The following is a 26,875-nucleotide window of genomic DNA, read 5'->3' on the forward strand; positions in this document are numbered from 1 at the left end:
TTGATCTTTTTTATTTACCAAAGAAAGGACTTTTGAAAAGTATGTGGCCAAGACATTAATATTATAATATGATAATTTTTTACAATTACAAGACCCATGAAAGGTATATCCCACTATTTAATATGTAACCCGTAACATTAGCCCCCCGGCATTTGATTTTGCATGAGTTGGACTTTTCAGAGGGCAAAAGTTCACTGGAGCTGGAAATGTCTTAGCCGGATCGAATGGGAGAGAATGCGAAGGTTGAAGCTCACACCAAGCTGCCAACTTGCACAGCGTTAAGAATCCAACCACTGCTGCTGCCTGGTCATCTAACGTGAGCATAGTCCAACGGTCTTCATTTTTACCTCTTATCGAGGAGATACTACATTTGACAATCTACAAGGCAGTGTGAGAACAGCCTCTCCCTTTTCCAGTGGCCACCCTTTGCTCTTGTTTATTATGTACATTGACTGGGAACTCTCTATTACTCATACTGAGCTGAAAACAAGGACCCATTCTGGAGATGAAGATCTTTTTTTCTGTCAGGTGTCACTGTCCCATGAACAACCACACACAATCCCCCTCCTACCCCCAAATGAAGAGTAATGGTTATAAAAAAAAATAAGCAAGTGGAGTTGGAATGCTATCTGTAACACACCATAGTGGGCATACATGTAGGTTATAAAAAATTTAAAAAAGACTTTCAGTCATGGAATGCAGCAAATCCGATTGGGGTATGGTGCAGTGGAGTCACGTCGGTTAGGCTCTAAAGGACAGCTCTGAGAACAAATACCATGTCTAACCAAAATTATACTTGACAGTAAAATATTACCTTTTCACTTATTTATTTAATCTGTTCCCTTTTGGTCAGTTTCTCTATGGCTCTCAACGCAGTTTCTTGAGGTGATTGACAAAGTTGCCACCAGAAGCGTGGTTTTGCTTCTCAGCCTATGGTGGGAAGAATCCCCTTTCACACTTTACATAACTTATAACAGCCTGTTTCAGGGTTACCTCCATTATCTGTGTAACACACCTGACATTATTAAAGAGTTCAGAATCAGTGGGTGTGCCTGAATGTGCTGAGGAGCGCACGCTGTTGCTCTGCCACTGCTTGTGTTCTTTGCCCCTCCCCACCTTTACCACCCACAACGATCACAGCCCCTTCTGCATCCAGAGACCAGCAGCAGTGCCACCCGGGGACTTGTTAGAAATGCAGAAGCCCAGGCCCTGCCCCAGAGCTGAATCAGAACCTGCCTTTAAGATCCCCGGGTGAGTCTGTGCAATTCAAACGGGAGAAGCCCTGCTTTATGATACACTGCATCGTCTGTGGCCCTGGAAAGAAAAGCTCTGAAATCAGAAAGGTCACAGAAGTTACAATATGATTTTTCAGCCTGCCAAGTGAGTGATGTACTGCTTCAACTGAGTGCTGACCATTTGCCGGGCATTTGATAATCATCTCCCTTCACCTCGGTCAGAATTATCCTAAGTTCACAGCTGAAGAAACTAGGACTCAGAGTGCTAAATAAACTACGTATTCCGTTAGAGGGTTAGGGTGTGTTCTACTGCCTTTTCCTGAGGAGATGTTTGAGAATGTGGTTTTCTGACCTCCTCCTGTCAGAAAAGACACTTCAAAGAAAAAGGGAAAAAAGTGAGGATCAGATGCCTTGTGATGAACCAACTGTTAACCAACAGTCATCTCCGTTAGATCTCCCCTGTTAAACTAGTAGGTCTGGGGTCAGGTCAAATCCCGGTTGCCGTAATTTCAGAGGTCTGCAGTGGGGAGTAAATGAAGAGTGAACGCAAAGTGTTCAGCACAGGGCGTGACACATGCTTACTATGGCAACCATTTAGTAAAATATCCTGTGATTTTTTTTTTTTTTAATCAGAGAAGACTAGACTAGAGCACGGAAGTTCTGTAGTGGAAACGGATATCCACCTTCATAGAAACGTACGGCTTCGCCAAGTGGGGTGAAATGCTGACCCCGTTTTCTCCAGTTAGTTTAGTTCCAGTCGAAAGCTGTCCCATTTGGATCTAGGGCTGCCCTTAGAGACCCAGGTTGTTAGTCCTGGGAGGTGGGTACTGTAAGTGCCTAAATTCCCCGGTGCACGGAGGTGGGCGCAGTGTCCTGCAGAGGGGGCGTGGCTTACCCAGCCAAACTGCTAATTAGCCGCAAAAGCACGCGCAGGCTCGACGCTGTTCCCACCCCAGCCGCGGTTAGCGTCTTCTCTCCGCAGGTGTCTGGATTCTTCACCGCCTCCAGAGGGCGCCGGCTGGCCAGGCGGCCACCTGCCGCAAGTGCCAGCTCATGTCAGCGCTGCGGTACCAGCAGCCACCAGGCCTGCGGTGCCCCTCATAATCATGGCCTCCCGAGCGGCAAGGCCCGTGCCTTGCGGGAGGGCGCCCCGCCCCTCACAAACATGGCGGCCCTGACCCTGCGGGGAGGGGCGTCCGCCCCTTACAAACATGGCCCCCGGGCGGGGCGTGGTCTGGAAGGGCGAATTGGGCTGGCGGTGCCAGAAGTAGCGGTCATGTGACTGGGAAGATGGCGGTCTTTCCTTGGTAAGAAGGAAGCGGCGGCTGGGCTTAAGGGAGGTGGTGTCTTTGGTTGTTTCTGGGATTCTGTCTCTGTCTCGGTGTGTGTCTCTGCGAGGGAGTGTGTGAACTGCTTTCTGTTGGGTTTGGTAGAGTCTCCCACCCCATCTCCGGGTGGTCTTGACCACAGATCCCCGGCCGCTACCCGGGTTCAGAGGACCTCCCTGAAGCCGGACGGATGGGATCTTGGTTCCCTCCTCCGCTACCTCTCCCCGCGCCTTCCACGCCACCCTCTCCATTCATTCCCTAAAAAAAGCTCAAGTTCCCCGGCCTCCGCTTTCCCAGAAGTTGGCGCGGGTTCTGGGGGAGATGGCTGCAGAAAATGGTGGGCTCAGCTCCGGTCTGGACGACTCGGAAGACCTGGCAGTTTTCTGAATGACTGGGCTCATCTAGAGGAGACTTGCTTTTCTCATCTGTGAAATGGCTGCCATTCATCCTACTCTGTGCAGGGCCCTGCACTGGGCATTCAGGATACACAACCCTCAGACGTACTCCTTGGCCTCAAAGAGCTGACAGTTTAGTGGCGCAGATAAGCTTCTGAATAGAAGGATATCCAAAGAAGGCATTGGGGATTAGGCACACCTGGCGGCTTGGGGAAGGTTTGAGAGAGGAAGAGCCTTAAATTGGGTTTTGGAGGATGAATAGGAGGTCATCAAGAAGAAGCTAATGGCGCGTTTCAAGGCGGCTGGGCCTGTCGGCCTCTTGTGGCTGGAGTAGCTAGGAGTGATTGGCGCTTCAGGCTCCAGCTGCTGCTGCGGGTGTGTGAAGAACCGGAGCAAGTTGTGATGGTAGTAGTGGAATTATTTGGGCACGTGAGAAAGGGAGATTATTTTCTGATCTTCCTCTGCAAATGATGCAAAGTGGTTTACATTGAATGAGTGAGTGAGTGAGCAAATGAAAAAATATACAGCCCTGGACCTTAGAAATAATCAGATACATACTTCTGATTTTATGCTTGATAAACAGCGGTCTTTCTCTTGTTCCCTTCACATGTCTAACTCAGAGTCTTCCTTCAAAAGTCTCGGTATGGTAAATCAGGATTGGATGTCAGTGAGTTCTTACCTACCTTGAGTTTTCTTTGACCTAGTCAAGCAAAACCCCTTTTAGGAAATCACTAAGGCTTATATACCAAAACATATAGCTTTAATGCACTTATCTGGCTGGAATTTTGTAATCAGAGATCCAGGAAGATGCTGTTTAATCCCAGTGCATTTTAACCTTTGGTATACTTTACAGAGAGAGATGCCATAAGCCCTTTAGCATCTAGGGTCTCCACAGTTCCTAGTCTGACTGTGCTCTAAACATTTCTGTCTGTGGTAGCGTGTGTTCATCTTTCAGTTTGCCCACTAGACTTGATGCTTCTTAAGTTAAAGGGGCTGAGTTTTAACCATCATTGTATCTCCAGAGCCTGGCATGGAGCTTGGCAGATAGTAGGTGCTGAGTAATATTTATGGAATGAATGAGGAGACTGAGGAGGCCCTCAGAGGAGAAACATGTTTCTGTCATTAAATTTGACATTTATCGAGCCTTTATCTTGTGCCAGGCACTGTGCTAAGTGCTGAACGTGCAACATCTCATCTCCTAAAAACCCCATTTTGCAGATAAGAAAGTGGAGACAGAAAGATGAAGCAGTTCATTTAGCTTTATAGCCTGCAAGGAGCACTGAGGTTTGGAACTCAAACCTGTGATCTTTTTTTTTTTTTTGCTGCGTTGGGTCTTTGTTGCTGCACACGGGCTTCAGTAGTTGCAGTGCACGGGCTCAGTAGTTGTGGCTCATGGGCTCTAGAGCACAGGCTCAGTAGTTATGGTGCACAAGCTTAGTTATTCTGCAGTATGGGGGATCTTCCCAGACCAGGGATCGAACCCGTGTCCCCTGCATTGGCAAGCGGATTCTTAACCACTGAACCACCAGGGAAGTCCCAAACCTCTGATCTTAATCATTATTGTCATATGGCCCTACAGTCTAGGTCCCGGGCTGAGATTCCTGGGTAGCAAGGTTCCTGAGTCCTGCTGTGTTTTCATGTGTCTCCCCAGCATGCCTCTTCTCACCCACACTTTTTGTTATTACTGACCTCACCTGTGAGATGTCCAGTGCACTGTGGATTACATTTCCTGTTCAGTCCTATGGTCATAGCACTGCTAAAAATACCATTCCTTGGAGTCAGAATTTCTACATCATTTTAACTCTATTGGGGAGGGGGAGTATATTGTGATTGGGGGATAAAAAACTGTGTTGCCAGATTATGTCATTAGTAATTAAAAAGTCACTTGAGGGCAAGGGCGGCCCGACCCCCCAGGAGGCCATCCAGAGGCTTCGGGACACGGAGGAGATGCTAAGTAAGAAACAGGAATTCCTGGAGAAGAAGATCAAGCAGGAGTTGACAGCCGCCAAGAAGCATGGCACCAAAAACAAGCGCGCTGCCCTCCAGGCACTGAAGCGCAAGAAGAGGTATGAAAAGCAGCTGGCACAGATCAACGGCACACTGTCAACCATCGAGTTCCAGCGAGAGGCCCTGGAGAATGCTAACACCAACACCGAGGTGCTCAAGAACATGGGCTATGCCGCCAAAGCCATGAAGGCTGCCCATGACAACATGGACATCGATAAAGTTGATGAGTTAATGCAGAACATTGCTGATCAGCAGGAACTTGCAGAAGAGATTTCAACAGCTATTTCAAAACCTGTAGGGTTTGGAGAAGAGTTTGACGAGGATGAGCTCATGGCAGAATTAGAAGAACTAGAACAGGAGGAACTAGGCAAGAATTTGCTGGAAATCAGTGGACCGGAAACATTCCCTCTACCAAATGTTCCTTCTATATCCGTACCATCAAAACCCACCAAGAAGAAGGAAGAGGAAGACGACGACATGAAGGAATTGGGGACCTGGGCTGGATCCATTTAACTGGTCCAGCGCGGGCTGGGCCCAGACAGACTCTGGTGGCCTGTGAGGCAGGCAGGCGCGTGCGTGTGTGGGGCAGGCAGGTTCCATCGCTCTCGAATCTCCCTCCAAAGCAGTAGGGCTGCATCACTGCTCACTCTGCGTAGCATGGTCTGCACCCAGTGGTACGGGGTGGGGGGAGGGGGGTGGGGGGCTGGGAGGTGTCTGCTGTTTATAATGTTGAATTTTCTGTAAAATAAACTGTATTTGCAAATCCAAAAAAAAAAAAAGTCACTTGAGAATTAAAAAGCAGTTATTGGATTTCGGTATTTCCAGTATAAGGAGATTAATTTGGTAACTGGTAGTAGGATTTCTACACATTCATGTTACCCAATGTAAATAATTTAAAAACAGGGCAGTGTCGACCTTTAATGTGCATATCAGTCGCCTGGGGATTCTGGAGAAATGCAGACCCTGATTCTGTAGGGGTATTTCAGTACTCCCCAGGTGATGCTCTTGTTGGTGATCTGTGACTCACACTTGGAGTAGCCAGAGGCCAGACCAAGCTAGGAGTGGAGGTATGAAATGTTGGCCTTTTTTCTGTGGCAGCTGCCAAGGAGCCAGACCACCCTTTCGCATTGCTGGGAGTTGAGGGTATTTTTACCAGCTTACCAGCTCATGTTCGCGAGAAGAAGAGTAAGGCTTTTTGAGAAAATGCCCACTAGAGGTCACTGTTAGCCTTACTAAAGACCCAGGCATTGAAGAAAATGCTTTTAACATCTCAACCTATAGGAGACACTAGGGAACTGAGAGCAAATTTGAGGAAATAATGGAAGAAATGGTTGAAAACTCGAAATAGCAACTTGACATGAACTTACGGCAAGGGTAAATGTTTCCTTCCCTTTTGTTTTTTAAAAGGTTTTTCCAGAACAAGTATTTTTTCCCCAAAGAATTCCCTCCCCTCACACTTAAAAAAAAAAAAATCATTTCAAAGCGCAGTCCTTAAAAAAAAAAAAAAGACAATTGCTTTTTTGAATTCTCAAGTTGACCTATAGATGATCTGTAGAACTACTGAATCCTAGAGGCAGGCTGCCTCAGTTTGCATCTGTCTGTATCACTTGCTAACCTCTCACAAGTTACCAACAGCCTCAGCTTCTCCATCTGAGAAATGGGCATAATCATAGTACCTACCTCATAGGAAATAGAGGTAAAGGGCTTGTCCTGTATCCTGGTATATAGTGTCAGGGAGAGGAAATTCCCCCTCCTACTCTCTTGAGTTCTTGTGGCTGGACCAATAATAAAATTGACACAAGGTAAGTTAATGGGAGAAAAAGAAACACATTTTAATTTGTGTGTTCTGGAGGTCTCATAGATACAGGACCTAAGAAGTGGCTGAAACAGGCAGGTTTTATACTTTTTAGACAAAGAGACCAGATTTGTGAGGAATTGACAGAACAAAGAAAATTGGGCTTTGGGTGCTTAGTTAGTGAAGAATCTAAACAGCAGGCTTGTGGTATTAAAGAAATAACAAGGTTCGTTTATATAGGCTTCTTGGCCCTGAGTTCCCCATCTCTGGTGACAAGGGTGTCCTTCTACCTCCAGATGCAGGTGGGCACCTTTCACAGGGGAGACTTATTTCCTACCTTCAGGGAGACAGAGAGGAGGGTCAGAGTGTCCCTCTACATCAGCTCTTCCTTAAGTTTCTTAAGTAACTTTAATTCAAGATAATATGCCATATTTGGGGGTGGCCCGCTGTGGGCCCCAACAATAATAAGCACATAATAAATGAGAACTGATACTTGGTTGTTGTGTATCAAGTCATACTGCTCTTTTGATACTATCCTTTTTTTAGCTGTTGATTCGTTAATAATTATTATGGTGATGAACAACACATTTGCAGTTGAATTTCAAGTCAGATTACATTTCTACTCATTCTATTAAATTAACTTTTCAAAATTCTATTGATAAAGTTAAGAGTGATCTGAAAGGAGGAAAAGTATAAGTTGATTTTTTAAACTCCATTATGGCTGTTGATGACTAGACTTCCAATTTATTCTTTGGGGTTTTGTTTGTTTTATAAATCAAGGATTGGCTGGTAGCATATTAAAAGGAGTTTGGAAGAATATTTCATAAATGAATTCAACTGAAATATTTTTGGAAGATGAAGACAGTATATATTTAGTACATGTAACCCAAAGGGACTAGGCAGTGTATTGTGGTAGGGGTTTTCCTTTAAAAACAAAACACAAGTAGAGGCCGGTCTATATTGTTAACTAGCTTTTCTCCTTTCCTACACTCGAAGCGAAATTTATTTAGAAAGGGATGGAAGCGAAATTACATGGGCTCTCAGTTCTTTTGTACTGTGTTAGATGTCTGAGTAGGTGGGGCTTATTGAGTAAAGCTGATTAATTGCACGGCACAATTAGATTCGGGGTTCATACACATATTAATGAAGTCAAGGAGCTGAGAATGGGGGGGCGTGGAAGGGATGAATTCAAGGCATCTGGAGGCCAAGGAAACAAAGGGGCCAGCTTCCTGTGCTCTTTGGAACTGAGAGTTTTCCAGGTTTTTAAGCCTGTTTGCCGTTTGGTCAGCCATTTTGTCTTTAAGTCATTTCTCTCTTCTTGAATTTTACTGTAGGCATTCAAGAGAAGCCAAGCTGCACCTTCAACACATTGTTTAGAAATTTCTTCAGCCAAATATCCAAATTTAATGGCTCACAAATTCTGCCTTCCACAAAACACCAGGACACGGACTAATTCAGCCAGGCTCTTTGCTACTTTATAACAAGGATTGCTTTCCTCCATTGTCCAAAAGCGTGTTCCTCCTTCTGTATGAGGCCTCATCACAATGACCTTTCCCTTCTGCGGTTCTACCAACATTCCGTTTACCACCACTTAGGTATTCTCTAAGAAGGTTGAGGCTTTCTCTACAGCTTTCCTCTCTTCTTTCTGAGCCCTCACAATAATCACTGGATAATCAGTCCATTCAGGGTAGTGGCTTTTTCTAGCACATACTTCAGAACTTTTCCAGCCTCTACCCATTATCCAGTTCCAAAGCTGCTTCCATATTTGTTATACTAGCACTCCGCTCTGGGTACCAATTTTCTGTCTGAGTTCGTTTGGGCTGCTGTAATGAAATACCACAGACTGGTTTTCCTTTTTCTTTTTTTTTTTTTCCGGTTGTGCTGTGTGGCATGTGGGATCTTAGTTCCCCAACCAGGGATCGAACCCATGCCCCCTGCATTGGGAGCACAGAATCTTATCCACTGGACCACCAGGGAAGTCCCCCAGACTGGTTTACTTATAAACAACAAAATTTAATTTCTCACAGTTCTGGAGGCTGGAACTCCAGGATCATGGCAGCAGCATGGTCAAGGTGAAGGCACTCTTCCTGGCTCATAGCCAGCACCTTCTCACTGTGTCTTCACATGGTGGAAGGGGCTAGGGAGCTCTCTGGAGCCTCTTTTATAAGGTTACTGATCCCATTCATGAGGGCTGTACCCTCAAGATGTAAGCACCTCTCAAAGGCTCCACCTACTAATACCTTTTGTGGGTTAGGATTTCAACCTGTGAACTTTAGGGAGACACACATTCAGATCGTAGCACCTCTCCTGCCTTTTATGTTCTAGTTCTCATGCATTTTAATTCTATATATATTTTAAACACCGTAAGAAGTTATTTTTTGTAGTCGATATTTAGTTTTACCTACACCTTTATCTTTTGTATGCTCCTTAGTATTATATAGTATATATGCATGTGTACACACATGTGTGCATATATATATAATGTTAGCATATATTTTTTGCTTTCAGCTGGGATCATTTTCCTTCTACTCTCAGCATTTAAAAAAAAGGTGTGGTTCTGCTGCTGGTGCTGCTGTTCTCCTTTTTCTTTGACTAGAAACTTCTTTCTTTTGCCCTAATGTTCACAGAGTAGTTTCACTAGGTCTAGAATTCTTGGTTGGGAATTATTTTCTTACAGTACTTTAAAGGTATCATTCCTTTGTCTTGTGGCTCTTATTTCTGTGCTGAGATAATAATCTTTACTGTTGTCCTTTGAAAATAACATATCTTTATTCCTTTTAAGAAATCCTCTCTTTTTCGTTTTCAGCCATTTTACTATGAAGGCCCTAAGTATGGTTGTTTTTTGTTTTGATTTGTACTGGTCTTGCTTGGGGCACAGGCGTTTCTTGAATCTGTGAATCAGTGTCTTTCTTTAGTTGGGGAAAATTTTTAGCGATTATCTCTTCAAATACTGCTCTGCCTGTTCCTCCTCTCTTCTTTGGAATTCAGATCGTATGTGTGTTAGACCTTTCTTCGTGTCCCTTATGCACTCTTCTGTGCTTTTCATCTTTTTTCCTCTCCATGCTTCAATGTGGGTGATCTCTCCCCTTTTATGTTCCTTCTCACTAACCCCTTCACTTGTTAAGCCTCCGCAAGACTGACGAAAACTCTCTGCTCTTCATCTACTTGGCTTATTCCTCTTGCTCTTCCACAGCTTAATTGGAGAATACTTTGAGGGGAAACCAGGACCGAATCTCTCACTTCTCTGCACTGCCTTCTCTTCAGAATCTCTCCCTTCAAGCCCTGGCTGTCTCCATAGCCCTGAACCCTAGTTTATCTCTACAGCCCTGTGAATTTTCCTTAAAGCTTCTTTGGTTACTCTGCCCCCTAGCAGCTGCCCTCTGCCTGGCTCTTGTCCCATGCCAAGAATCAAAATGCTCTGTGAGAGACAGCTGGGCAAGAAAGTTGGCTTCACTTCAGTGAGCTTCCCTTTGTTCTGGCGTCTGTCCTCGCAGGTCTTGTTTGCCTCGGCAGCTCCTTATACCTTCAAACTGATTTTTTTTTAAATGTTTTTTTAAATTTACCACTTCTTATTGGTCTTGGTAAAAATGTTGTTCCACTGTAAACTGTCTCATCAATGAGGAAGTCTCAGCAAAAAGTTTTCAGTGTGTATGCATCTCCAACTAATTGGTTTCTGGGTTTTGCTGTTTACCAGGCATTCCAGGAACAGGAACTACAAGGCTGAGTTTGCATCATGCCGGTTGGAGGCTGTACCACTGGAATTTGGGGACTATCACCCACTGAAACCCATAACTGTAAGTTTTGTCAAGGGTCCCTCTGTGACATTCTTATTCCATAAAATTATAGACAGTATTCCTGGGTCTTTCTCATTTTGCCAGTGGTGGGTGCTTTTGCATATTTAAATCAACCAGTTTGTTCTCTGCCCCATTTTTTTTGTGATGTTGGTCTCACCCACCATCATTTTTATTCCCTTTCTCATATTAGTGAGGTGATCATGCATATGGAATGCCTTTGTTCCTGATTTGGAGGTGTAAACAAAATACTTCTTAATTTGCCTATTTGGAATATTAAGATCACTCTAATTACTAATATAAGGTGCTGTCCTGAATAGCATCTTAGTCCATCTGTGAGTTTATTTAAAAAACAAAACAAAAGGCAAGCAAGAGTCATAGATTCTCTCATCTGAGTTAGCACTTCTTTATTAACAAGTAATAGAAGCTACTTGGTTGCCATCATGGGTGGGATGAGGTTGACAGATGCCACTAGACACTGAGGACGTGATGTTTCTGAATGGCAGAGAACCTGAGAACACACAGAGGTGATTACATAAAGCAGGAGGTCACAAGACCAAGCTTCAGCCTCCCAGGGCCCCTCAAATCCCCACGGGCTCGAGTGGCTGCGGCTGACCCACCAGTGAGTTGGTTCCAATCTCAGGAACTCAAACCCAACATCAGGGAGAGTGTCTTCTCTGCATTTTCTGTTTGCCCAGTCGGGTTACGTGTCCTTCCCTGAATCAACCCTGGTGACTGGGGTGTAGAATATGCTGATTGGTTGGGTTGGGGCTCCTGCCCACCCTGGGAGCCAGGAGCAGAGTCCACTCCACCAGGCCTTTAAGAGCTGAAAGTCAGGCAAGGCTGCCTTCCCAAAGAAAATGTGGACTGTTGAGCCTGGGAGATGGAGGAATGGATGCCAGGCAGACAGGAACAACAAACATGCACCAGTGGGAGGCACTTCACCAAGTTACCTAGGGTTAGTGTCAGACACCTCAGGTTTAGGGCATGGTCTTCAATAAAACTGCCCTAGCTTCAGACTCCAGCTGTAAATTTGGGGGTCCCCAGGCCACCTGCACTTCTGACCAACTGGCTACAAATCCAAGGGTTTCCAGAGACCTCCCTCAGGTTTGATAATTTACCAGAACAACTCACAAAACTCAGAAAAGTGAAATACTTATGCTTATATTTTTATTATAAAAGATGCACATGAGGACCAGCCAAATTAAGAGACATATAGGGCAAGGGGGAGGGTCCCAAATGCAGAGCTTCCTTGTCCTCTGCCTGTGGAGTCAGGGTGTGCATCACCTCCCAGTGCATCATGTGTTCGACTGGGAAGCTCCACTGAGCTTTGGTGTCCAAACTTTTTATTGGGGTTTTATGACACACACGATTGATTGATTCCTTGGCCACGTGATTGAACTTGATCTCCAGCTTCCCTCCCCTCTGCTGAAGTGAGATCTCTTTCATCTTTTGATAGGTTTATTGTCCATCTGTGGTGAATTAGCCTGAAAATTTTTTATCATAGTAAACCTTTAAGACAGATCTGTTATATTCTACAGTGAGGGTTATCACCTGGCTGAAAGTCCGAGCCCTTTAATCACATGTTTGGTCTTTCAGCATCCTCTCATCAGCATAAACTCAGGTGTGATCGAGGGGCTCATGAATGACTGATGCTCCAAGGACTTGGAGTCTCCTTTCCAGGAACCGGGGACAGAGGCCAAATTCTCTTTTATCCGACGCCCTCTCTCCGTCATGCTGTTACATCCTCTCTCTCTCTGAAGAATTGTTCCGGATTTTTATAGCCTCCTCATTTAAAAAGGAGTGGAGCCTAACTAGCCCTTCTGGATGTTGATCCTAAACCTTCAGCAGACAGACTCTGGCTCTGGTTGGATCCTCTCGGCTCAGGGGTTCACCACGGTCTGGTCCTCTGAAGTTGGGGAGGGTTGGGGGCAGTGGAACAAGAACATGGCTTCACACCCCAACACCCCCGCCTGCTTCTTAACACATACACAGTTCTCCCGAAAGGGAGGAGTTGGGCGCTCACTGCTTTGTGATGATGAGCTGGCCGCGCAGAGCCACTGAGACCGTCTTCGAGAATGACGACTCTGGGATCTTCCGTATGCTGGTTCGTTACCCCACCTGGACCATTGCTGCAAGATGCAAATTCTGCTGCACTGGGTCCGGGGTGGGGCTCGGGGGTCTACAGATTTATGAGCTGGCAGGTGATGTGCATGCGGCTTGTCCAGAGACCACACTTCGAGTAAGAAGGCCCTGTAAGAATTCACTTATAGCATCATCTTCTAAATCTCAAAGACCCTGTCTCTCCCTTCCTAACCCCAATTTCTCACCTTCCCTTCCTCGACAGCTGGGATTCCGAGTCATGTCAGTTTGTCACAAAAATAAGTGTCCCTGCTGCAAAGGAATGGTCAGTTCGAAACGGAACAAGGGAAAACCCATTTGTGTGTTTCATTGGGAAAAGTCATAGGAGACTACCATTTTACCTCCACAGATTTTCCCCACAGGTCACAGAGTCAAAGACAAAGAAAGTGAGCCGGAAAGGAAGCACTTCTTCCACGTCCTCTTCATCCTCCAGCTCCGTGGTGGACCCACTGAGCAGCGTCCTGGATGGGACCGACCCCCTCTCCATGTTTGCGGCCTCTGCTGACCCTGCATCCCTGGTGGCTACCACGGTAATGCTCCTAGCTATGGTCAGTCCTGTGGGTGCAGGGTTGGGGATTTTCATTGAACAAGTAATACGCAGTGCACTTGGGTTGTAACAATTCAAATAATCCAGACTCAGTGACACTGCATAGCATGTAGATCCTGGAAACTGCTTCTTCTTCTTCTTTCGTTTTAAAGCATTTTAAAATTCTTTATTTTCATTTCACTCTTTTCATACCCTTTATTTTGGATTTATTTTTATGTAATCACATAACTAATTTACTAATTTTTCATGTAAAAAATCAAACATTACAGAGAAGTCCAGTTGACCAGTTCTCATTCTGTTCTCCACTCTGGAGGGCATCAGTGCTGTCAGTGTAATGTATATTCTTCAACTTTTTCTTTGTATTTTCATAGATATTTATGACAACAATTTCTGAACATTTACATACACACTCACATATAAGTAACAACAACAGCAGTAATAAGAGTATCAGCTGAATGCATAGCAGGTATTTTCCAAGTGCATTCCAAGTGTGGTTCTCATACTGCCTAAGCTTCATTTAAAGAGGTCCACACAGAGGAGCAGAGATGTCAAGTGACATGCAAGCTGGAATTCAAGCCTGGGCAGTCTGACTTCAGAATCCACCATCATTCTTTGCTGGCACTGCACACAGCTATTTACTTTTTTTTTTTTTTTAAACGTGTATACTTTTTTTTTTTAACTTGACAATATGTCTTGGAGAACTTTCTATATTAGTACTTACAGAACAACCTTCTTATTTTGAACAGCTGCATTGTCTGGTAAGGAACAGGACATGATTCTAGGTTTTTTTTTTTTGGCTGCACTGCTCGGCTTGTGGGATCTTAGTTCCCCGACCAGGGATTGAACTCGGGTCCTCGGCAGTGAAAGCCCAGAGTCCTAACCACTGGACCGCCAGGGAATTCCCAGGGACATGATTTAAATTGCCATGATGGACACATAGACCGTGTGTGGTGTTTGTCGGTATAGGCAGTGGCGCATTTGTCCTTGAACATACATAGATCTTGGTGCCTACGTGCAAGAATTTCTGCAGGGTAACTTCCTAGGAGTTCATTACTGGGTTAAGGTAACATATACATAAAGTTTTTTTTTTTTATGTGGACCATTTTCAAAGTCTTTATTGAATTTGTTACAATATTGCTTCTGTTCTATGCTTTGGTGTTTTGGCCCTGAGGTGTGGGATCCTAGCTCCCCGACCAGGGATCAAACCCACACCCCCTGCATTGGATGGCAAAGTCTCTTATCACTGGACCGCCAGGGAAGTCCCCATATACATAAGGTTTTGATGGTTACTGCCAGATTGTTCTCCAGAAAGTGTTCACCAATTTACACTCCCATCAGCATAGCAGTATTTTGGAGTGCCTGTGCCCTGCATCCTTGCCAACCTGGCTACTATCAGTCATTTTATTTTATTTTATATTATTTTATTTTTATTTATTTATTTTTCTTGCGGTACGCGGGCCTCTCACTGCCGTGGCCTCTCCCGTTGCGGAGCACAGGCTCCGGACGTGCAGGCTCAGCAGCCATGGCTCACGGGCCTAGCCGCTCCGCGGCATGTGGGATCTTCCCGGACAGGGGCACAAACCCGTGTCCCCTGCATTGGCAGGCGGACTCTCAACCACTGCGCCACCAGGGAAGCCCTATCAGTCATTTTAAATCTTGCCATTCTGATTGTTGAAAAGTGATCTCTTTCAGTTTGCCTTTCCTTGATTCTTAATGAGTTTGAGCATCTTTTGATAGGTTTATTGTCCATCTGTGGTGAATTGGCCTGAAATTTTTTTATCATAGTAAACCTTTAGATAGATCTGTTACATTCTACAGTGAGGGATTGTCTGCCTTCTCATACTTTTTTTTTAAGCTTTACTGAGGTATAATTGACAAATAAAATTGTAAGATATTTAAAGTGTACAATGTGATGCTTTGATACACATATACATTGTGAAAGGATTCCCTCCATTGAGTTAACTCATACATTACCTTACATACTTACCCTTTTTTTGGTGAGAACATTTAAGTTCTACTGTCTTAGCAATTTCACTTATACAATACTGTGTTATCATCTGTCATCACCATGATTGCGTATACTTTTTTAAAAGATTTAAAAACTGCTGCTGAAGAGATTGTCTTGCCTTTTCTTAGGACAACTCCAGAAAGAAACGTGACAGAGATGATAACTCCATTGTAGGATCAGATTTTGAGCCTTGGGCCAGCAAACGAGGAGAAATCCTTGCCCGGTATACTACCACGGAAAAGCTCTCTATCGTGAGTACCAGTATACTTTTCTCCCAGTGTCTACTTCAGATTTCGTAGGTTTTTTTTGTTATTACGATTCTGCACCCGATTCCAGTGTGTAGGTTTGCTCCCCCCACACCAAGCAGTTCTTTGACACCAGTGGGGTGTCCTATAAATCCACTCAATTCTGACATTGTCTACCTGGAGAGAGCACCAGATCCCACAGCTTAAGGGCTCAGTCCCCACATCAGATGCTAATCAAAAGTCCAGGTTGGGCTTCCCTGGTGGCACAGTGGTTGAGAGTCTGCCTGCCAATGCAGGGGACACGGGTTCGTGCCCCAGTCCGGGAAGATCCCACATGCCGCGGAGCAGCTAGGCCCATAAGCCATGGCCGCTGAGCCTGCGCGTCCGGAGCCTGTGCTCCGCAGCGGGAGAGGCCACAACAGTGAGAGGCCCGCGTACCACAAAAAAAAAAAAAAAAAAAGTCCAGGTTGTTACCTGGCTTCTGACCAACTAGCTATAAATCAGAGTTTCCCATGACCGCCTCTTTGGGTTCAATTAATTTGCTAGAGTGGCTCACAGAACTGACTAGACTACTGGTTTATTACAAAGGATATTAAAGGTTATAAACCAGTAACTAGATGAAGAGATACCTAGGGTGAGGTCCTGAACAAAGGAGCGTCTGTTTCCATGGAGTTTGGGGTCCAGCACGGCAGCATATGGATGTGTTCTGATTCACCAACCCGGAAGGTCCCTGAACCCCTTCCTTTCGGGTTTTTATGGAGGCTTCGTTACATAGATATGATTGATTAAATCATTGGCCACTGATGATTGATTCAACCTCCAGCCCCTCTCGCCTCCCCAGAAATCAGGGAGGTGGGACTGAAAGTTCCCACCCTCTAATCACGTGGTTGGTTCCCCTGGCAACCAGCCTCCATCCTCAGGTGCTTCCAGAAATCACAGGAGAGTGCTTCCCAAAAAGAACAGAAGCCTCCTGGATTGTTCTCTCACCTGGGAAATTCCAAGGGTTAGGAGCTTTGTGCCTGGAGTTGGGACAAAGACTAAACATATATTTCTTCTTATAAATCACAGTATCACAGTTATGTTGCCCCAACGCCGACGTTCTGTAAGTTTCAGTTATTATGTCAATGTTAGTTGGGAGAAAACGTGCTAATTCGTTCCTCAAAAAATGTGTTAAGAATGGGGGATCAGGCACAGTTCAGACAATGAACTGGAGCCGCAGAGTCGTGTCTCTGGGGGAGGAGAGAGTTACGAGGGGAAGAGAGTGCCACCCTGAAGAAGGTTAACTTCTTACTGTTGCTCAGGGAGTCCCACTGGTGGGTTTTCTGCCAGGGCTGGGAGTTCACTGCTTCTTTGGGTGGCACTCACTAGGTCAGGTTGTTGGCTAGTGCCCGGAGCTTACCTTGTACTCTGCAAGTTGCTCAGCCGGGGAAAGCAGGTTAATGCTTATGTCGTCAAGGTCTAGCTTGTGACTGAGGCCCTCCCTAAAGAAGAGAGATGTTCGTCTCTCTTCATACTGGAAAGAAGTCTAGAGGCAGATAGTCCAGGACTATGTGGCAGCTCCAAAGTCATCAGGGACCCAGCTCTTTCTGTCTTGCTGCTCTGTCATGTTCAGTGTGACCTCACGTCCAAGTTGTTAGAAGGCGGAAAGGGGAAAGTGGGATGCACCCTCTCTCATTCAAGAACACTTCCTTGGGACTTCCCTGGTGGTCCAGTGGTTAAAATTCCACGCTTCCACTGCGGGGGGGGGGGGGGCTCGGGTTTGATCCCTGGTCGGGAAACTAAGATCCCACATGCCGAGTGGTGCGGCCAAAAAAAAGAACACTTCCTGGAGTCCCCTCAACATGTCCGGTTACATTTGTCTTGAAGGTAGTCGTGGGCTGTACACAGTGCACCCATCAAAAATCGGGGCTGTGAGCAGGAAGGAAGGGGAGAACTCAGTAGCGACTAGGAAGGTTCTGCTCTCTTCTCCCAGAGTCTATACTTGTTAAGCAGAATTGCTGAACTATTTAATTCTTTTTCTTACTGTTTTCTGATTGCCCTGATTTAATATAAAACCGTGATTCTCAACCAGGAGTAATTTTACTCCCCAGGGGACATGTGGCAATGCCTGAAGACGTTTTTGGTTGTCACAACTGTGGGAGTGCTACTGGCATCTAGTGGGTAGAGGCCAGGGATGCTGCTAAACATCCTACAGTGCACAGGACAGGCGCTCACAACAGAATTTTCCAGCCCATAACGTCAATATTGCCGAGGTTGTGAAAGCCTGATTTAGAGTAAGCTAAATGCTTTCACATTGCCACCATTGTCTCAAAGCGTTGCTTTATTTGGGCTCATTTTGAGAGTCCTGAAATGAGTAGAAATTTGAATCTCTAGTCGTTTCTAGTGAGCTGTGTTTTCCTCCTTTGAATAAATATTTCTGTTTTTCATTTAGATAAATAAGTGGCTTTGTTGGAAAACGATGGATCATGTTGTCTTAGTGCTGCTTGAACAATAAGTAAAGTTTTTGTCACAGGGTCCAGTAAGTTTTAAAAAATATTAACATATATTTTTTGCCTCTGCAGAATCTTTTTATGGGATCTGAAAAAGGTGAGTTTTCGCTGTTGTTACTGTTTTGATGGGGAATTCTCCCATTACCTTTAATATAATTTTCCAAAGGAAAAAAACATCCAATCCTGATGTTTAATTCAATTGAAGCTATTATTTCCTAGATTATGTATAGATTTAGTAGAGTCAAAATACATATTTAGATGACGAATGAAAAAAAAAAAGACCAAAGAGTTTACTAGGAGGAAAACAGAAACTCAGTGCTTGACTTTGGGATTACAGAGCATTAGTCTCCCATCTATGTGCCTCCTCACTGGCTGGGAAATGGTTGAAATTCTCCTTTTTACAGATCCTTTCTTTTGCCTTAAGTCATTATCCCTTGCGAAAACACAGATGCACTGGTAAAGGGAGTCACACACTCAGTCTTATCAGCCACTGGTCCCTGAATACGGCAGTTCTCAATTTCTTGTGCCAAGACACAGTCTGGACCAAGGTGTCTCAAACTAGCTGTTCAGCAGCTAGTTCACTAGTTCACTTGAGGAATATATATATATGTGTGTATATATATATATTTCATAAAAATACAGACCACTGGGCCCCACTCCACTTATTGAATTAATCTTGAGGAAGGGGATGCAGGAATTCCATTTTTAAAGCTCCTGGGTGATTATGAAGCCACTGTCTTAGATGCTATATCACTGGGGTGCAGAGGAGCACAGCCATGGTTTATGTGCAAATCGCTGGTATGGCAGCTGCAACTCTCCTTGTTCTCTGCAGGTTGGGGCAGCACACTAGAAATCAAGAGAGTTGGAGCACCTTTGTTATGGGCATAACTTTGACCCCAAGCCATAAAAAAGTAAATCACAGCATTGCATATCTACCAGTTTGGAGAGGTCAGAAAGTGACAATACCACTTGCTGGTGAGAATGTAGAGCAACAGGAACGCTCGTGCTGCTGGTGGGAGTGTAAAATGACACAACCGCTGTGTAAAGCACTTTTGCATTATCTGTTCAAATTGAAGATGGGCCAACCCTTTGACCTAGCAGTTCCACTATTAGGATATACCCTAGATCAGAAATTGGCAAACTGTATCCTGGAGGCCAAATCTGGCCCACCGTTTGATCCTGTAAATAGTCTTATTGGAACACAGCCATGCCGGTTTGTTTACATATTGTCTATGGCTGCTTTTGTGCTATAATGGCAGTTGAGTAGTTGTGACAGAGACTGTATGACTCACAAAACCTAAAATACTTATATATGGCCTTTTATAGAATGCATTTTTTCAGCTCTGCCCAAATCCATGTTTCTTAAAGTGTGGTCCAAGGACCAGCAGCATTGACATCACCGGGGGCTCATCAGAAATGCAGAGTCTCAGGCCCTGCCAGACCTAGTAAAAATCAGAATCTGCATGTTAACACATCCTTAAGTGCTTCCTGTAAAAGTTTGAGAAACTACCCTGAAGAAATGCATGCATATATGAACCAGGAGACATGCACAGAAATGTTTATAGCATATTGTTCATAGTAACCCCAAGCAGGATACAGCCCAAGGATCCACTGACGGTAGAATAAGAAATAAACTGTGATGTAGTCACACAATGGAAAATGCTAAACAGTGGTGAAAATGTGTGAGCTTTATGCAATGACAGGGGCAAACTTCATGAACTAAAGTCAGTGGTGAATGAAAGAAGCAAGACAGTGTACAATCTGGGTGGTGGCTACAAAGGTTTTATGATTATCTGTTAAAATGTACATATATGCATGTTCTGTACTATATTTCAAAATGAAGGGAAAAGTAGAAGTAAGGTAAAAAAAATCAAATTATTTGGAAACTCCGTAATTTTAGTAGTTGTTAGTAATTGAATAATTGTACCATGCTCTCAGCTGATCCCAGACAAATGTGTGAGTTAACGCCAGAGCTAAGAAAGCAGTGCCTTAGCTGATCCCAGACAAATGTGTGAGTTAACGCCAGAGCTAAGAAAGCAGTGCCATAAAAGAGTAAACTTTAGTTCCTGAGAGCGAGTTCGGTAGGCAGGAGCAAGGAAACCTCTGGTCTAGAACAGAAACACCCTTAAGATGGAGAAAGGGTTCTGAAACAGGAGGCTCTAGAGGGCAGCAGCCAGCTGGCCAGAGAGCCCTGTCCTGTGACCGGCCTGTGGCCTGGAGTCCTTCCCTTCTCTCCCCGCCAGTCCCTGCTGATGGGAAGAGTTGTGCTGATGGATGATGGAAGGAGGCTCACTAGTCCTGTTTGCTTGAAGAGACGGCTTTGAAGCCCTAGTGTTTCCACCTCTGGACAGACAGTGGGATTGTTGTTTTGTTAGTTGTTAGTACCACAGTTCTGCACTGTGAATATGAGCCTGAGAGGGCCTTTTGTTTGTGGAAAACAATTAAATGACGGATTTTTGGCATCCTTATCTGGACCGCCTTTCTTTAGGAATAAACAAATGATTCAGTGAAAAGTTTGTAAATATCAGATGTCGCAGAACCTTTTTGAGGCTGGCCCACTGCACTCCCACGGGCAGCTCCTAAGCAGAAATGTTTCTGATGAAACTTTGGTTACCTAAGGAAGTTGCTTTCAAAATCTCAGGGAGTTTTCTGTAATGAAGTTGTTCCCCAGCCTCTTTATTCATGATGAAGTGTAGAGTGAGAGATGCCTTCCTTTGGGGGTATTGGTGACAGAGGAAAGCCACCTGTGTGACATGAATCCATTCTGTTTAGGCAAAGCTGGGACTGCCATATCCGCAATGTCGGAGAAGGTTCGGACCAGGCTGGAGGAGCTGGATGATTTTGAGGAGGTGAGCAAGTCAGTTGTTGAATCCAGGGAGGGGCGGGGCTTCCCGTGTTTCTGCCAGGTGAGGTCAGTCTCGGTGGCTGCTCTCTGATTAATTCTCGAGCTGCGCATTGTGTTCAGTCCTCCTGAGGCACCAACTGATCAAGGGAAAGATGCCAGTGGCGCGGCTGGCCATGCTCACAGGAGCCTTCCTTGGGCTGGTTTTCTGAAGGCGTTTTTCTCACTGTGATGCTTGAGCAAACCCCGGGTGTCTGGGGACAGGGTCTAACTGTGAAAGCCAACGGTAGCCATCTCCCGGGAAGCCACCTCGTATAGTGTAAAACGGTCATGCCTGCTGCAGAGGCCATGCATGGTCGCTCAGCTGCTGAACTCTTTCAATTAGCCTGCACGTGCTTTTAAAGAACATGAATCTTGCCAACTCATAAAAATTAGTAAATTTAACGTATAAATCCAGATTTCTGACTTCTCTTAAATTCCACCTAACTGTGGGCTCACATTCTTGCATTTAACCTGGGTGTGTACTGTCCAGGTTGCATGGTCCTCCCTGGCCCAGTTCACTCATAAACATTACTAGCCTGGCCCCTGGAGGTGGTGAATTTGCATCCTCTGGAGTATCATTTAGAGAGGCAGCATACCATGGGGGTTAAGAGGGCAAACTCAGGAGCCAGACTGCCCGGGTTTGAATCCTGGCTCTACTGTTTGGTAATTCTGTAGTTTGGGACAAGGTGCTTAAGAGCTTGAGCTCTGTGCCTCAGTTTACTCATCTGTAAAGTGGGGGTGCTACCTAGTACCTGCCTCTTAGGGTGATTACAGGGGATTACATGAGTTAATGGATGTGAAGTGCTTAGACCAGCACCCAGCACATGGTACATGCTTTGCAAGTGTTAGCTGCTGTCACCATCACCATTATGAGTCTAGAGGCCTTAGCTTGACTGCTTATTAATGGGGTGCCCTTGGCCATTCATCTTCCTATACCCATTTCCTCATCTGTAAAATGGGGATAAAAAATATAGTTGTGTAGGCTGAATGGGAATGCTTTGAAATCCACAGAGGTCCATATAATGGCAGTTGCCATTGCTCTGTCCTGCATCTTGCCCCAGTTTCAGGGTCCTTCCAGCTCTAAGACCAGAGTTGTTAGGTGCTCCGCAGAGTCTAATCGTCCAATATTTTATTTTCCAATTCAGAAATGACATATTTTGAATTAGGGCGCCCGAGAGCCTCAGTCTGCATGTCATCAGTCAACCTTGGCTGGTAGGAAGGGAATTGCTAAGGGTTTTTATCAAAGCTCTTTTGTCTGTTGAGTATCTGAAAGTCACTTGAGCTGGCTTACATGGAAAATAAGGACTGTATTGAAGGATACTGGGGCACTACCCTGAACCCAAAGGCACAGTGGCCTGGAACCAGGAACTGAAAAACCACCCAGAACCCCAGCAGCTGTCCTCTGTGTCTCTTGCTTCTGTGTAGCCTCCAGACCCTTTCTAGTTCTCCTTTTTTTTTTTTTCTGCAGACTGGTTTCCTTGCTTCCCCCGCTCACAGGAGCACATGGCTGCCCCATGGCTTCCAGGTTAACATAGCATATTAGTCAGGATAAGACTAGGTTGTGCTGTGATAACAAATGAACCCCCGTATCTCAGTGGCTTAATATAACAAAGGTTTATTTCTTCCTCACATTACTCGTCCAGTGTAGGTGACAGACATACCACCATCTTACGGTGCTGCCATCTCAACATATGGCTCCAGGGTTGTCACAGCAGAGCTGAAGAAAGGGTCACTTTTCACTGCCTCAGCCTAAAGGGGACACATGCCACTCTATTTACCACCCATTTGCCCAAACTAGTCACGTGGTTCTTCCTACGGCAGAGGGGCAGGGAGGATCCTGTCTCACAGTTCAAGTGACCAGTTGGGATCAGTTCAGATTTCCTGAACCTCCTACTTGTATTCCTTTAATAAAGAGTTATTCCAGCATTCCCACTCCTGGGCATATATTCAGAGAAAACTCTCACTCGAAAAGATACATTCACCCCAGTGTTCATAGCAGCACTATTTACAAAAGCCAAGGCATGGAAGCAACTTAAATGTCCAACAGATGAATGGATAATGACAATGTGGTGTATTTATACAATGGCATATTACTCAGCTATAAAAAAGAATGAAATAATGCCATTTGCAGCAACATGGATGGACCTAGAGTTTATCATACTAAGTGAAGTAAGTCAGAGAAAGACAAATATCATATGATATCACTTATATGTGGAATCTAAAATATGATCCAAATTAACTTATTTACAAAATAGAAACAGGCTCCAGACATAGAAAACAAACTTATGGTTACGAAAGGGGAAAGGGCAGGAGGATAAATTAGGAGTTTGGGGTTAACATATACACATTGCTATATATAAAATAGAAAACCAGCAAGGACCTACTGTATAGCACAGGAAACTATACTCAATATCTTGTAATAAACTATAATGGAAAAGAATATGAAAAAGAGTATATATATGTATAACTGAATTACTTTTTTATACATCAGAAACTAACACAACATTGTAAATTAACTATACTTCAATTAAAAAAAAAAAGAGTTCTTTACTTTGGATTCCAGGCAACATTCATATGAAAAAGATTTGGTTCCTGGTCTCCTCATGCAGGTTAGCATGACCCTCACTCCTGTGAGCTGTGCAATCAGCGTCTTAGCAGTAGGCAAGGATTAGTGAGCATGTACTGTGTGCCGGGTGGTGCCAGGTCTTTACATATGTTATAATATTTCATCCATGTGATGACCTTGCCCTCTTCTGCCGTGGGTTTTTGCTGGGTCTGCTCTCTGTCCTGAATGCTCTCTCCCTGGTCTAGTTAACAACCCTCCATTGCCTAGTTAACGCCTGTACACCACTGAGAGTTTGTCTCAAGCATCACTTGCTCCAGGAAACCATTCTTGACCACCATTCTAGAGTCCATTCTGAGATGAACCTTTCCCCCAACATTTGAATATCCCTGAAATTGGACTGTGTCTCTCAATTGGTGCATGTCCGTGATCGGCACTTTTTCTTCCTTAGTGGTACATAAAACAGTTGTGCTTCTTAAAATGGGCACCTCAGATTCAGAGAACTATGATATGTGTCTTTGTAGAATTGTTTCCTCGAGCATTTGTCTCGGTTTGTATTAATGTCCATCTTGTCCTCTGTACCTTAAACTCCATGAGTGCTGAAACAATGTCTTTTTGCTCACCTTTGTATCTGGGGCATCTGGTACACCATACTTGCCTGGCACACAATACCCCCCAATAACTATTTGTTGAATAAGGTAAGTCCTGTTATCACTGTTCACAGAAGAGACTCAGGGAGGAAAGCAGCTCACCTAGAATCATACGGTTAGAATGTGGCTCAGCTGGGAATGGGCTCAGGTCTGACTTGTGTTCAAGGCCAGTTTTTCAATCACTGCCCTCTAGCCGTCTTTGCAGAAAACTCAGAACCTCTTTGATTACAAGACAGAATTATCAATCCTGGTCAGGATATGAGGAAAACTTAGAGACCAAAACTCAGCTAATACTCAGTATTGTTCATGGGGGCAGGGGGGGAGTCCAACGATGTTTTTTCTTCTGTGCCTGTGTCTTCCTGCTTTCTGCCCCCAGGGATCCCAGAAGGAGCTGCTGAATTTGACTCAGCAGGATTACGTGAACCGCATAGAAGAGCTCAACCAGTCGCTGAAGGACGCCTGGGCCTCGGACCAGAAAGTGAAGGCTCTAAAAATAGTCATCCAGGTCAGGTCGAGTGATTTTTTTTTTTTTTTTTTTCCCCAGAATTTCCTTTGTAAAACTCCTTTGTGGATAATTAAGATTTTCAGAGGCCTGCCTTCAGGGTCTTACCCTAATTTTTTCATCTGTTCTATTTTCACGTACTTCCTGTGAAAGGCCATAATTATGAATCAGTGTTTTTATGAGATGGCTAATCCCAGGGCCACCATGTGCAGCTGCATAGGTTGTGCACTGTGCAGTTCCAGGAAATTCACCCTAGATTACAGAATTACTGATGTCCCCCCAGGGTTGTGCAGTTCATTGGCCCTGTTACATCAGCTGACACATTTATGATTTGTGTAGACTAAAGATTGATCTACTGTCTTTTGGGTTTCCTTGACCAGATTTTCTTTGTATCTTTGGAACTAATGGTTGTGTGTCCCTGATATATGCATTTTGGGGTCATGTTCTGCATAGTGACGTGACAAAGAAAATGTATATACAGTGTTAAGAGAGGTATGTTTGTTGAATCCTCTTTGTTGATGAATTTGTTAATCCATGACAGCTCTTGGATCACAAGAGCAAGTTCCACAGGGAAAACAGCTTATTCTGTTTCTTGACTCTTAAGATCATCCCGTCTTGTCAAAACACGCTCAGAAGTACACGGTAAAAGGAATACTGTAAGCATTATGCTCTTCAGAGCAGAGTTAATAGAGGATTTCTGAACAGCCATTTTAGTTCAGAATGACAAGATTTCATTCTTGTTTATTGTCATGGGAATGTGACATTTGTTTTCTTACTCTGGGAGTCTTTGCACTGGGTACTTGAAGTCTTTTAAGATGACACTTTGTATGGCAGGTGCTATTTTTTTTGGTGTTCATGACAGAGGCAAACCCAAGCCCTTTTCCCTTCCATCACTGTTGTTAGTTGACAAAGCAAATACTCTGAAGAAGGTTTCTCTCATCCTGCAGGCATGTGATGGAGGCTGCTTGCTGAGTGGCTCAAGTGAGAGAATATCTAAACTAACAAGAGCTTCTTCAAAATATTTTTGTTGGCAACATCTCTCCATAGAGTATTGTGGTATAGAACTGTGACTTCTAAGAGTTTGACATCTGGAGGAGATTTGATTCATGTCTTCCCAAAGAAAATAATCATGAAACTGTTTAATTAACTCCACATCTAGCTAATAGTAACTGTTTGACTTGCAATAAAGACTGCCTTCTTTATCCAAAAAAGCTAGTCAAGGTACAGAATATGGAGAAGTGAGCAGTTTCCCTTATTTGCTCTGCAGTAAGGTTTCACTTTGTTTTTTCAGCTTTACTGAGGATATTTTACATGTCCTAAAATCCACCATTGTAAATGTACCATTCAGTGAAGTTTTTAGTAAGTTTACAGAGTTGCCCAGCGATTACCCAACCCAGTTTTAGAACATTTTCATAGCCACTGCCCACCCCCCGCCCTCGCCCCACCCCCTGCCCAAATTTCCTCAAGCCCGTTAGCACTCAAACCCTGCTGCCGCTTTCAGCCTTAGAAAAACCACCGATCTGCTTTCTGACTATGAATTTGCCTTTCCTGACGTCTCATGTACGTGGGGTCACTCATTGTGTACTCTTTCGCATCTGGCTCCTTTCGCTTACCGTGTTTTTGAGGTTCATCCATGTTGTAATATCAGCACTCTGTACCATTCTGCTGCTGCATGGTATACCAGCGCATGCATAACCACATTGTACTTATCCATTAACAAGCGGATAGACATTTAAGTTGTTGCCACTCTGGCCATTATGAGTAATGCCGCTGTTCACAATTGCAAACAAGTCTTTGTATGGACGTATATTTTCATTTTTCTTGGATAGATTCCTAGAAGTGGAATTGCTAAGTCATATGGTAAGTTGATGTTTAACTTTTTGAGGAACGGCCAAATTGCTTTCCAAAATGGCTGCACCATTTACATTCCCACCAGCAATGTATGAGGGTTCCAGTTCCTGTATATCTTTGCAGTCACTCATTTTGTTATTGCCCATCTTTTTGATTATAGCCATCTGAGTGGGTGTGAAGTGGTACCTCATCGTGGTTTTTTTTTTTTTGCGGTACACAGGCCTCTCACTGTTGTGGCCTCTCCCGTTGCGGAGCACAGGCTCCGGACGCACAGGCTCAGCGGCCATGGCTCACAGGCCCAGCCGCTCCGCGGCATGTGGGATCTTCCCGGATCGGGGCAAGAACCCGTGTCCCCTGCATCGGCAGGCGGACTCTCAACCACTGCGCCACCAGGGAAGCCCTCATCGTGGTTTTAATTTGCATATCCCTACTGACTAATGATG

The 26,875-nt window shown here is 44.6% G+C and overlaps 2 protein-coding genes across 5 annotated transcripts in view; both read left to right on the top strand.

The window, feature by feature from the left end:
• The first annotated feature begins 2,045 nt into the window (after nucleotides 1-2,045).
• Nucleotides 2,046-26,875, top strand: part of VPS35L (VPS35 endosomal protein sorting factor like) — a 134,907-nt gene continuing 110,077 nt past the window's right edge. For 3 of the 4 annotated variants that reach the window (XR_004345827.1, XM_032605527.1, XM_032605528.1), the window contains exons 1-7: nucleotides 2,483-2,542; nucleotides 10,455-10,554; nucleotides 13,056-13,223; nucleotides 15,377-15,499; nucleotides 18,055-18,079; nucleotides 20,755-20,831; nucleotides 24,456-24,584. Coding sequence is in view for 3 of the 4 variants with exons in the window: in XM_032605527.1 (XP_032461418.1) it covers nucleotides 2,526-2,542; nucleotides 10,455-10,554; nucleotides 13,056-13,223; nucleotides 15,377-15,499; nucleotides 18,055-18,079; nucleotides 20,755-20,831; nucleotides 24,456-24,584 (639 nt within the window). In the remaining variant the exon portion in view is untranslated. Of the gene's footprint in view, nucleotides 2,065-2,482; nucleotides 2,543-10,454; nucleotides 10,555-13,055; nucleotides 13,224-15,376; nucleotides 15,500-18,054; nucleotides 18,080-20,754; nucleotides 20,832-24,455; nucleotides 24,585-26,875 lie in introns of those variants that run through there. The other variant, XM_032605529.1, reaches the window with a different exon arrangement.
• LOC116740182 (charged multivesicular body protein 4b-like) lies at nucleotides 2,505-6,418 on the top strand. The gene has a single exon (XM_032605539.1). The coding sequence runs from the start codon at nucleotides 4,819-4,821 to the stop codon at nucleotides 5,476-5,478; it is 660 nt and encodes a 219-aa protein (XP_032461430.1). The 5' UTR covers nucleotides 2,505-4,818; the 3' UTR covers nucleotides 5,479-6,418.

Source organism: Phocoena sinus, chromosome 15 (assembly GCF_008692025.1).
Source record: "Phocoena sinus isolate mPhoSin1 chromosome 15, mPhoSin1.pri, whole genome shotgun sequence".
NCBI classification, from domain to species: Eukaryota; Metazoa; Chordata; class Mammalia; order Artiodactyla; family Phocoenidae; genus Phocoena; species Phocoena sinus.

Coding starts and splice junctions, on each gene's coding strand:
- LOC116740182 (XM_032605539.1), top strand. CDS start 4,819: ATGTCATTAGTAATTAAAAAGTCACTTGAGGGCAAGGGCGGCCCGACC.